Source organism: Nyctereutes procyonoides, unplaced genomic scaffold (assembly GCF_905146905.1).
Source record: "Nyctereutes procyonoides isolate TBG_1078 unplaced genomic scaffold, NYPRO_anot_genome, whole genome shotgun sequence".
NCBI lineage: Eukaryota > Metazoa > Chordata > Mammalia > Carnivora > Canidae > Nyctereutes > Nyctereutes procyonoides.
This window is the reverse complement of record NW_026575144.1, coordinates 16,033,846-16,045,870: the sequence shown is the minus strand read 5'-3', so window position 1 is coordinate 16,045,870 and position 12,025 is coordinate 16,033,846. Positions and strand designations below refer to the sequence as shown.

The 12,025-nt window shown below is 39.1% G+C and overlaps 1 protein-coding gene and 1 non-coding gene across 6 annotated transcripts in view; one reads left to right on the top strand and one right to left on the bottom strand.

Moving 5' to 3' along the window:
• Nucleotides 1-12,025, bottom strand: part of MTR (5-methyltetrahydrofolate-homocysteine methyltransferase) — a 107,452-nt gene that overhangs the window by 83,595 nt on the left and 11,832 nt on the right. For all 5 annotated transcript variants that reach the window (XM_055308781.1, XM_055308780.1, XM_055308782.1 and 2 more), the window contains exons 6-8: nucleotides 11,016-11,122; nucleotides 9,478-9,537; nucleotides 8,630-8,724 (exon numbers count right to left, since the gene is read on the bottom strand). In XM_055308781.1, the coding sequence (XP_055164756.1) occupies nucleotides 8,630-8,724; nucleotides 9,478-9,537; nucleotides 11,016-11,122 (262 nt within the window). The remainder of the gene's footprint in view (nucleotides 1-8,629; nucleotides 8,725-9,477; nucleotides 9,538-11,015; nucleotides 11,123-12,025) is intronic.
• LOC129499283 (U6 spliceosomal RNA) lies at nucleotides 4,345-4,456 on the top strand. The gene has a single exon (XR_008662333.1). It is a non-coding gene; the product is annotated as a U6 spliceosomal RNA (small nuclear RNA).

The window sequence follows — 12,025 nt, the reverse complement described above, 5'->3', positions numbered from 1 at the left end:
AGAGTAATAGAGGCCAATCTCAAGAAATAAGAGAAATCTCCAATGAACAATTTAACTTTACATCAGAGGAACCAAAATTAGAGTATACAAAGCCCAAAGTCAGCAGAAGGAAGGGAATAATAAAGTTCAGAGTAAAAATAAATGGAATAGACGAGGGACCTAGGTGGCTGGGTAGGGTAAGCAAGCAGCCAACTATTGATTTCGGCTCAGGTCATGATCTGTCAGGGTCCTGAGATCGAGCCCCGAGTCAGGAGTCAGGCTCTGTGTTCAGCAGGGAGTCAGAGCTGCTTGAGATTCTAACTCACTCCCTCTCCCTTTGCCCCTCCCCCACTTGTCCACGCGTGCTCGCTCTCTCTCTCACCTAAATAAATATTTAAAAAAATAAATAAATGAGCTTAAAAAACAAATAGAAAAGATCAATGAAACTAAGAGCTGGTTCTCTGAAAAGATAAAATTGACAAACCTTTAACTAAACTCACTAACAATAAAGGAGATGGCTCAAATAAATAAAATCAGAAATGAAAGTGGAGAGGTCACAACTGACACCACAGGAATATAAAAAATCATGAGACTATTATAAATAATTATATGCAAACAAACTGAACCTACAAGAAATGGATAAATCCCCAGAAACTTACAACCTTCCAAGACTGAATCACAAAGAAAAAGAAAATCTCAATAGACTGATTACTAGTAAGAAGACTGAAGCAGTAATCAAAAACTTCTCAAAAAACAGAAGTCAGGGACCAGAAGGGTTCACTCGGAATTCTACCAAAACATTCTAAGAAAATTTAATACCTATCCTTCCAAAACTATTTCAAAAAACTGCAGAGAGGGTACAAAATCAATGCCCAGAAATCGGTGGCATTTCTATACACTAACAATGAGACTGAAGTAAGAGAAATTAAGGAGTCAATCCAATTTACAATTGCACCCAAAAGCATAAGATACCTAAGAATAAACCTAACCAAAGAGGTAAAGGATCTATACCCTAAAAACTATAGAACACTTCTGAAAGAAATTGAGGAAGACACAAAGAGATGGAAAAATATTCCATGCTCATGGATTGGCAGAATTAATATTGTGAAAATGTCAATGTTACCCAGGGCAATTTACACATTTAATGCAATCCCTATCAAAATACCATGGACTTTCTTCAGAGAGTTAGAAAAAAGTATTTTAAGATTTGTGTGGAATCAGAAAAGACCCCGAATAACCAGGGGAATTTTAAAAACGAAAACCATAGCTGGGGGCATCACAATGCCAGATTTCAGGTTGTACTACAAAGCTGTGGTTATCAAGACAGTGTGGTACTGGCACAAAAACAGACACATAGATCAATGGAACAGAATAGAGAACCCAGAAGTGGACCCTGAACTTTATGGTCAACTAATATTAGATAAAGGAGGAAAGACTATCCACTGGAAGAAAGACAGTCTCTTCAATAAATGATGCTGGGAAAACTGGACATCCACATGCAGAAGAATGAACCTAGACCACTCTCTTGCACCAGACACAAAGATAAACTCAAAATGGATGAAAGATCTAAATATGAGACAAGAATCTATCAAAATCCTAGAGGAGAACACAGGCAACATCCCTTTTTGAACTTGGCCACAGTAACTTCTTGCAAGATACATCCACGAAAGCAAAAGAAACAAAAGCAAAAATGAACTATTGGGACTTCATCAAGATAAGAAGCTTTTGCACAGCAAAGGATACAGTCAACAAAACTCAAAGACAACCTACAGAATGGGAGAAGATATTTGCAAATAACATATCAGATAAAGGGCTAGTTTCCAAAATCTATAAAGAACTTATTAAACTCAACAGCAAAGAAACAAACAATCCAATCATGAAATGGGCAAAAGACATGAAGAGAAATCTCACAGAGGAAGACATAGACATGGCCAACATGCACATGAGAAAATGCTCTGCATCACTTGCCATCAGGGAAATACAAATCAAAACCACAATGAGATACCACCTCACACCAGTGAGAATGGGGAAAATTAACAAGGCAGGAAACAACAAATGTTGGAGAGGATGCGGAGAAAAGGGAACCCTCTTACACTGTTGGTGGGAATGTGAACTGGTGCAGCCACTCTGGAAAACTGTGTGGAGGTTCCTCAAAGAGTTAAAAATAGACCTGCCCTATGACCCAGCAATTGCACTGTTAGGGATTTACCCCAAAGATACAGATGCAATGAAACGCCGGGACACCTGCACCCCGATGTTTCTAGCAGCCATGTCCACAATAGCCAAACTGTGGAAGGAGCCTCAGTGTCCATCAAAAGATGAATGGATAAAGAAGATGTGGTTTATGTATACAATGGAATATTACTCAGCCATTAGAAACGACAAATACCCACCATTTGCTTCAACGTGGATGGAACTGGAGGGTATTATGCTGAATGAAGTAAGTCAATCGGAGAAAGACAAACAGTGTATGTTCTCACTCATTTGGGGAATATGAATAATAGTGAAGGGGAATATAAGGGAAGGGAGAAGAAATGTGTGGGAGATATCAGAAAGGGACACAGAACATAAAGACTCTAACTCTGGGAAATGAACTAGGGGTGGTGGAAGGGGAGGAGGGCGGGGGGTGGGGGTGAATGGGTGACGGGCACGGAGGGGGACACTTGACGGGATGAGCACTGGGTGTTATTCTGTATGTTGGTAAATTGAACACCAATAAAAATTAATTTATTAAAAAAAAAGAAATTAAAAAAAAAACTGCAGAGGAATAAATGCTTCCAAATCTCCACTAGAAGTCAGTATTATCCTGATACCAAGACCAGACAAAGACACTCGTCTCTTCAAAAAAGAAAATTGCAGGCCAATATCTCTGATGAACACAGATGCAAAAATCCCCAACAAAATATTAGCAGACCAAATTCAACAATACATTGAAAGGATCATACACCATGATCAAGTGGGATTTATTCCAGGGATGCAAGGATGGTCCAACATCCTTGGACAAGTCAGCCAATGTTATATACCACGTGAATACAATGAAACATAAAAATCATAGGATCATCTCAAAAGATGGAGAAAAAGCATCTGCCGAAATTCAACATCCACTTCTGATAAAAAACTCTCAACAAAGAGAGTATAGAGGCAACATACCTCAACATTATATGGCAAACTTACAAGTAATGGCATAGTCAATGGTGAAAAGCTAAAGCCTTTCTTCTAAGATCAGGAAAAGACAAGGATGCTCACTCTCTCCACTTTTATTCAACACGGTATCAGCCTTAGCTATAAGACTTAGTTACAAGTCTTAGCTATAGCAACTAAAAAGAAATAAAGGACATTCTATTGGAAAGAAGTAAAATTCACTATTTGCATATATAATTCTATATATAGAAAACCCTAAAGACTCCACTAAAAAACTGCTAGAACTGATAAATGAATTCAGTAAAGCAGGACACACAATTCTTGTCACCAAAAAAAAATTTGTTGCATTTCTATACACTAAATAGCAAACTATTAGAAGGAAGAATTAAGAAAACAATCCCATACAATTGCATCAAAAAGAATAAAACACCTAGAATAAATTTAACCAGTAGGGTGGAAAAACCTATATACTGAAAACAGTAAGACACCGATGAAAAAACTGAAGATGACACAAAGAAATGGAAAGATATCCATGCTCGTGGAATAGAAGAATACGATTAAAATGTCCGTAGTACCCAAAGCAATCTACAGATTCTATAACAATCTACGGTGCAATCACATTAAAATTCCATTGCATTTTTCATAGAACTAGAACAAATAATCCTAAAATTTATATAGAACCACAAAAGACCCTCAAAGCCAAAACAATCATGAGAAAGAAAAAGAAACCTGAAGATATCACATGCCCAGATTTCAAATCATACTACAAAGCCATTGTAAACAGTATTGGCATAAAAATGGACACAAAGATCAATGGAAGAAAAGAGAGCCCAAAAATAAACCCATGTCAAGTAATTTACAACAAAAGAGGCAAGAATATGCACTGGGGAAAGGACAGTCTCTCCAATAAATGGTGTTGGGAAAACCAGATAGCTACATGCAAAAGAATGAAACTGGACCATTTTCTTAACACCATACACCAAACTAAACTCAAAATGGATTAAAGACCAGATCATAAAACTCCCAAAAGAAAACATAGGCAGCAAGCTCCTTAATATCAAACTTAGCAATGGTTTTTTGGATCTAATTCCAAAGACAAGGGAAACAAAAATGAAAATAAACAACTGAGACTACATCAAACTTAGTTCTGCACAGTAAAGAAAACAATCAATAAAACTAAAAGGCAACCTATGGAATGGGAGATGTCTACAAATCATACCTCTGGTGCTCGCTTCAGGAGCACATGTACAAAAACTGGAATGATACAGAGAAGATAAGCATGGCCCCGGCACACAGGTGGCATGCAAATCATCTATCTGATAAGGGGCTAATATCTAAAATATTTAAAGAAATCATATAACTCAATAACCAAAAAATCCAATTAAAAAGTGGACAGAAAAAAAAAGTAGACAGAGAGCTGAATAGATATTCTTCCAAAGAAGATATTCAACCAACAGACACATGAAAAGAAGCTTAACATTGCTCATCATCGGGGAAATCCAAATCAAACCCACAATGAGATCATCTGACACCTGTCAGATTGGCCGGTATCAAAATGGCAAGAAACAAGTGTTGGCGAGGATGTGGAGAAAAGAGAGCCTTTGTGCACTGTTGGTGGGATGGCATACTGGTGCAGCCACACTACAGGAAACATTATGAAGGTTCCTCAAAAACTTAAAGATACAAATATTATATGATCCAACAGTTCCAGTACAGGGCATCTATCCAAAGAAAATAAAAACACTAATTCAAAAAAAAACAAAAACCCACATGTATCCCTATGTTCACTGCAGCATTACTTATTAGCCAATCAGGGCATTATGCCAAGTGAAATAAGTTAGACACAGAAAGACAAATATCACATAATTTGACTTACATGTAGAACTTTAAAAAAAACAAAACAAATAGGGCATCTGTTGGATCAGCCAGTAAGGCATCTGCCTTCAGCTCAGGTCATGATCTCAGGGTCATGATCTCTGGGATTGAGCCCCACGTCAGGCTCCCTGCTTCACAAGGAGTCTGCTTCTCCCTCTCCCCAACCCCCTGTCTGTGCTCTTTCAGATAAATAAATAACATCTTAAAAAAAACAAAACCCAGATTCACAGGTCTAGAGAACAGACTGATAGTTGCCAGAGGGGAGGGGGTTTGAGGGTGAAATGGGTACAAATCAAGAAGTACATACTTCCAGTTACAAAAGATTAAGTCACTGGGATGTAATGTACAACATGAGGAATATAGTCAGTAATACTGTGTTAACTTTGTATGGTGACAGAAGATAACTAGATTTATTGTAGCAATCATTTTGCAATGTATACAAATGTCAAACCACTGTGTTATATATCTGAAACTAATAAAATATTTTAAGTCATGACTAAGTTACAAGCCTCAAATAAACCTGTTCTGTTGCACCAGTTTCCAGCTCCACTTGGAATGCTTTTACTCTGTTTATCTTGTGCTACTGTCATCCACACTCAACACCAGATAATAAACTGAAATTCTTTTATCATCACATTATCAGTAGAAAGGATCCTAGACTTTTGCTAAACTTCATTCCAATCCTAACTCATCTGGTTCAATAGTTAGGTGGCTTCAGTTCCTCATTTGCTGCATGAGAAAACTATGCCCAACTGGCAATCAGGGTCAAATGAAAGTGAAATCAGATATGTGAAAATGTTTCAGGAGAATACAGTCCTTATCCTATCTGCTCGTTCTGATATACCCATCTGCCTTTGCCTAGCAAATTCTGACTCATGCTTCAAAAACCAGCTCAAATGTTACCTTCTCTACAAAGCCGTCCTTGCCGCAAGGACACCATTATAGGTGGATAGGATGGATCCTATGTACTGCCAGATTTTTGTTCATATTTTTATATACCAGTTGACATTTTACATCTGAATTCACTTATGTATTTCTCCTAGTGTGGACTGTTTCACATTTGCCTGTATTCCAGGGCACAGAGTAGGATTTCAATTAATGCTCAATGAATAAAAATTATATAAAGGCTCATTGTTACTCATTATTTTGTTAACATATGTACAGTTTGCAATAATCAGGAATTAATGAGCAACAGTTTCTCACACAGTCACCTTGTTACATACTATCTGTTTATATATGTGTGCGTATATACATGTGTATATATGTGTATATACATATATACACAAATTTATTAAAAATCATCATATATTTGTTAACAGGACTCCTCTCTACTGAGATTGACCCTCAGTACTGAACTAGAAAGAAAACCAGTAGGCACTACTCAGAGTTCCAAACCTGGAACAATATAAATAGGACCTGATACAATTCTCCAATTCCTGGGCTGCCGTCTATCTGCCTACCTGCCCCTTCGGTCTGTAAGATTCACAACAAATTAGAGACCAGATATATTCTCTCTGTGAAAGGGGTACAGATGAATGTTGAAGACATAGACAGACTTATAGGATAACAATTTTTAAAAAATTAACCGCTGAGGAAATCCCTGGGTGGCTCAGCGGTTTGGTGCCTGCCTTTGGCCCAGGGCGTGATCCTGGAGCCCTGGGATCGAGTCCCACGTCGGGCTCCCAGCATGGAGCCTGCTTCTCCTTCCACCTGTGTCTCTGCCCCCTCTCTCTCTTTCTATGTATATCATTAATAAATAAAATCTTTTAAAAAAAAATTAACCACTGAGTGGGTCAAAAGTCAAAATTAACTTCATGTTTGCTTAAGGAACAAATATAAATTTTGGAAACTCCATAAAAATACCATCTGTGGATTCCTGCAAGTGAGGCAGGGCCAGGAGAACATCCTCTCAGGATGTCTTCTGAGAACATGACAGTTGGGGCAATGTACATGTTCATCTACATATCTAGGGGTTCCAATCAGATCATGAATTAAGACTCAGTAAAGGGGGTGGGGAAGAGAGCCAGAGAATGAAAGGAGGAATGCTCAGAGTATATGAGGAAAGACAAAAAAAATTCAAGAGTAAATTAGATATTGTTTGTCATCAGAGACCCCTACACTTTCCTATCTTTAGTTTTTCTGTTAAACATTTACTGCAGCCACACTACATGCCAAGGACTTGATTAAGCACTAGAGCAACAAATGATTAAGACATTGCTCTGAAAAAGCTCATAGGCTGTAAAGGAGTCAATCACAGGCAAGTTCAATAGTTACTTTCTTAATTATCAGCCCCAATCAACCAGATGACAACACACTCTAAATTAACAGCAATTTAAAAAAAAAAATTCACATTAACTCAACTGTAAGACATGTCATGAAACCAGAAACATTAAAACATGAAAAAAAAAACATCAAATAATTGATAAAATGTGGTATGGCACCGTGGCTACAAGCGTGCTCCTATCACCAGATTCACTACTGACTGACTTGATGTTGGGCAAGTGACAACCCGAGTGTCTCTATTCCCTTTTCATCAAAATGAGGACATGAACAGCAGTGCCCACCTCAAGGTGTTGCTAGAATTAAAAGAAATAACTCACATAAAGCACTTAAAATAGCAAGCTCTCAATAAATGTCCATTACTATTATTTTTGTGGCAAAAATTATACTCAAACAGAGTGAGAACATCAACCTGCGCTAGTCAGAAAGGGCAGGTTCCCTAGAAAGGACCCTGGAGATGATTCTTAAATGCTAACAAGGAGCCAGCAAGAGTATGACTGTGTGTGTGTGTGTGTGTGTGTGTGTGTGTGTGTGTGTGTGTGTGTGTTGGGCAGGGGCAGGCACAGCTTCCAGGCAGGAAGATCAGTAAATGTATGGAAAAGGCAAAGGTGAAAATAGTACATACTGTTGGAGGTTCCATTTCACTCATGGTATGTAATGTGAAACATTTTTGATAAGATAAATGGAAGATATTTTAAAATAGAATGCAAAAGCCAGGTTAATTTTTTTTTAAGATTTATTTATTTTAGAGAGAGAGAGAGGAAGCACAAGCAGGAAGGGAAGGAGAATCTCAAGCAGACTCTGTGTTGAGCATGGAGCCCGATGCTCCATGACTTTGGCTCATGACTTGAGCCAAAATCAAGGGTCAGACGCTTAACTGACTGGGCCACCCCAGCACCCCAAAACCAGGTTAAATTTCAAGATAAAAAATCTGACCTTTAGAATTCCCACCTTACCCCAAGCTGGACTGCTTCTGTTTGCCCCATAAGCAGGAAGTGAAAAAACCTTGCAAAGTACTGCCCTAAGAACGTAAGCACTGGCAGCAGTTTTATAGCATTCCAACTGAGCCGAGCATAGCCTTACATTGTGAGGGGCACATTTACAAATAAACAGACAACCATGTGCCCAATCCCAGGGGTAAGAGCAATCTCCCAGTCCTTCAAATTGACCCCTTCAGGCAGTGGTCTTCTGATGTCCTTAAGGAAAGTCTGAATGTACTGCCCAGAGAGCCAGCGTCCCATTCAGGCAGTTCAGCAGAAATATGCAGGAATGATACCCTCCCAGGGAGAGTTCTGTAGGTATCAGGGAAGATCCCTCTAAAAGGAATGGAGTCAAGGAAAGAATGATCACTTACCAGAGTGGGTTTGCATGAGACACACTGATGACAAATGCCTCTCCTGTCTGTCCAGAAAGAGTTCGCCCACTTTTATCAATAATTGTCCCCGAAATCTGAATTAACAAAGTAAACACAGTCCATGATAGACTCAAGTTAAGAACATGGTCACAAACATGAAATAAAATGAGTATGCTAACTTTGTTGTTTTACAAGGAAGAAAAGTGTAGAGCTCTCCCCAAGGAAGCACTTTTCATCACAGTCAAAAAGGACACAGGCAAAGTGATTGTGGGGAGGAGTCGATAAGCCAGGGAAGTCAGGAAGTCAGGGAAAGTCACTGAGGCAAAAGCAGTGACCAACAAAGATTTAGAATTCACACATCCAGTGCCACTGCAGAAGGCTTTCCCAGGGACCTCAGGCTGTCCTGGCTGTCACACCTCTGGTTCATCTAACACCCCTTGATTTGATTCTATTCTTTTCCCAACAAGAAATCCTGGGACTCTCCGGTGGATTGGCCTCCTTGCAGGTTGGTGTTGTCATTTCTGGGTACTTTGGTCAGCATGCAAGCCCCCTCTCCCGGGGCTCTTATCAGTGGGAGTCCCTAAGACTTTCACTTCAGGAGACCAATTCATCCGGGCTTCTTTGGAATGGCCTGCCTTTCGCCAAACATTTCTGGGTTCATTTTCTTAGCATTTCCAGAGCTGAGCCTGCCACTGGTCTACAGCTGGTGAACTGGGGAGAGGAAACCGAAATGGGTGGTTCCTAATACATTACTAAAGATAGTTCTATGTTGGGAAAATGAAGACCCTACCCTCAAAATGACAGTATTAATAAAAGACAAAATTCAGCATGCAAATTCTCGAACTTACAAAGATAGGCCTGGGGGAATACTCCTCTTCAAAAAGTGTTTGGAGTGCAAACAAGGCTGCCTGTCAGAGGTAAAAAGAAGACAGCTTTATTTTTGAGAGACTGTATCCCTGGCCAGTCTAACTGGCTAATCAGAATGCCGCCTCTTCCCAAAACTCTCTAGATAAGATAGACATCACATTCTCTGGGAAGAGGCATGTCCTCCCTGTAAGGTACAATCCCAACACCCCTTTCTTAAGGAGAACACTGTACATACTGAAACAAAACAATATGAGGGTTTACAAACTAATATTAGTTTACAAACTAATAATTTCCTCCGAAGAGGAGCTCAAGAGCTATGCTCTTTCTTCCTTTTCCCAGTCAAAATTAAGTGAGAATGCCTCCATCTTCCACATCCTCATATATACACAGTCGGTACAGAGCGAACGGTGTGTGTCATTACAAACAACAGTGTGAGCTCAGAATGGTCTGCAAAGGTACAAATGCCAAGCTACTCTGTGCACGCCCATGATGTATTAAGTTCTAGGGAACATCTTCTTTTTATCACTATATTTCTTGATTCCAAGAGGAATTTTCACATTTTTCTGAAGTCAGAGTGCAACCTACCCTTAGTGTATACCTTTAGTGTGATGGTGGGGTTCTTTTGCATAGAAAGTTATTAAATCAACAATATGAGAATTTCTTTTCCTTTTTTCCCTTTTTTTTTTTAGAACTAGCCAAGTTGATCCTAAAGATCTTATGGACAATAAACAAAGAAGAATAACCAGGAAAATTCTGGGGGAAAAATAGAGGGGGAAAGAGGTTAATGCAAGCCTACCAGCTACTCAGATGTATTTTAATCACAATGCTACAGAAAATAGCAGGAAGGGGGTGTGATATCTGACAGATTACTGGAATAAATTCTACCCAGATGCACTTCTGAATTTAGGATGGTATGGGTGACATTCCACATGGTTCTTACCACTGGGAAATACTAGGATATTTAATAGTGTTAAGAAAACTAGGTAAACTTTAGGCAAAAAGAGTACCTAGTTAGATCTCTACCACATTCCTCACTCCAAAATAAATTCCAGATGCATCATGGGGGAAACCCATTCCTCAGTAATCAAAAGAATGTTGTATCACACTTCCCTCTACCTGTCTGGCATCTCTATCAGGAACCCCATGCCAATAACAGTAGCCATACCAGGAAAGACCTGGATAACCAAGGAACAGAAGGAAGGATACTCCACACATTTATATACCTTTTAAATTTAGAACCATACATATATATTTACTACATCTGCATTTGTGCACCTAATAGCTGTATGTGTACATGTGGACATGTACTTTCATAATTTAAAAAATGCTTTTGAAAGTTAAAGGGAATCTTCTGAAGTTTTTCTCATCAACTAGATGGCCTCAACTAGAAATCCTCAAGAACAGAATTGAACAGAAGACTTTCATTTAACTCTGACAACAGCTGTGATGTTCATCTCATCCCACCAGGGGACTCATCACAGCCCCCACCCAGCTGTCCCCTTCATCTCCCTCAACTCACCTTGGCATTGGCAGTATCAAAAATAGTTTCAACGAGTAAGATATCAACTCCACCATCCAGGAGCCCTTTGGCCTGCTCTTTGTATGCTTCAACAAGCTCATCGAATGCTGCAAAAAATAAATCACATCCAGGACATCAGTCATCAAAATCCTCTCAATGACCAGGACATGCTGTGTTTAGGCTTGGTACCTGTCAACTCACTACTATTGTTGGTTTATAATACTTAATTCACAAACAATATCACCTTTTGTGAGAAACTAAATTAAAAAAACAGGGCAGTGATATTAATTAAACCTATAGACTAAACACTATTTCTCCCTAAACACTTACCACACAACCTCTGCTTCCCATGGATAAGCCAAGAATGAGTGAGTGAGCAAGAAGGTACGTGGTTTCTTGAACACTGTCCCTTACTTTCCACATCTTTAAAGCAGGTCATTCCTTCCAGGATGGTTTTAATCAGTCAGTTAAGGGATGTGTGTGAGGAACACATAGAGAAACATGTCACCCTGACTTGGAAATATGGGGGGGAGGGGGTCTAGTCACATGCCCTCACACTCACTGTGTTAAAAGGCTTCAGTCCTGTGGACTTCATCCCTGCCCAAGAGGAAACCTGACTGAGGAGCAATTTCAGTCTGAAACCAAAGTGTTCAATTGTTCCTGGATAAAAATTTTGTTAGAAACATCTTGAGTTGTCCATTTCCATTTGAGAGGTCAACCCTGTTCCCATTTTCCTTCCAATAAAAAAAGAAAAAAGCTTAGATATTCAGTAGAGAAATCTAAGTAGTACCTTTATCCTTGCTATATATAGCACAGGAGAAAGAAAAAGTTTGCCCCCAAGGTCATGCCTAGACCAGAGGCCATCGACCATGTATAAGCCCCATATGAGTAATCCCCTGGTGAAGAAGTACAGTAGCACCACAAACCATACTTGCCTGAACCTTTCATCTACACAAAATTCTTCACCATAAAAAGTATCAGTATCATCCAACTAAGTCTAATTCTTTTTT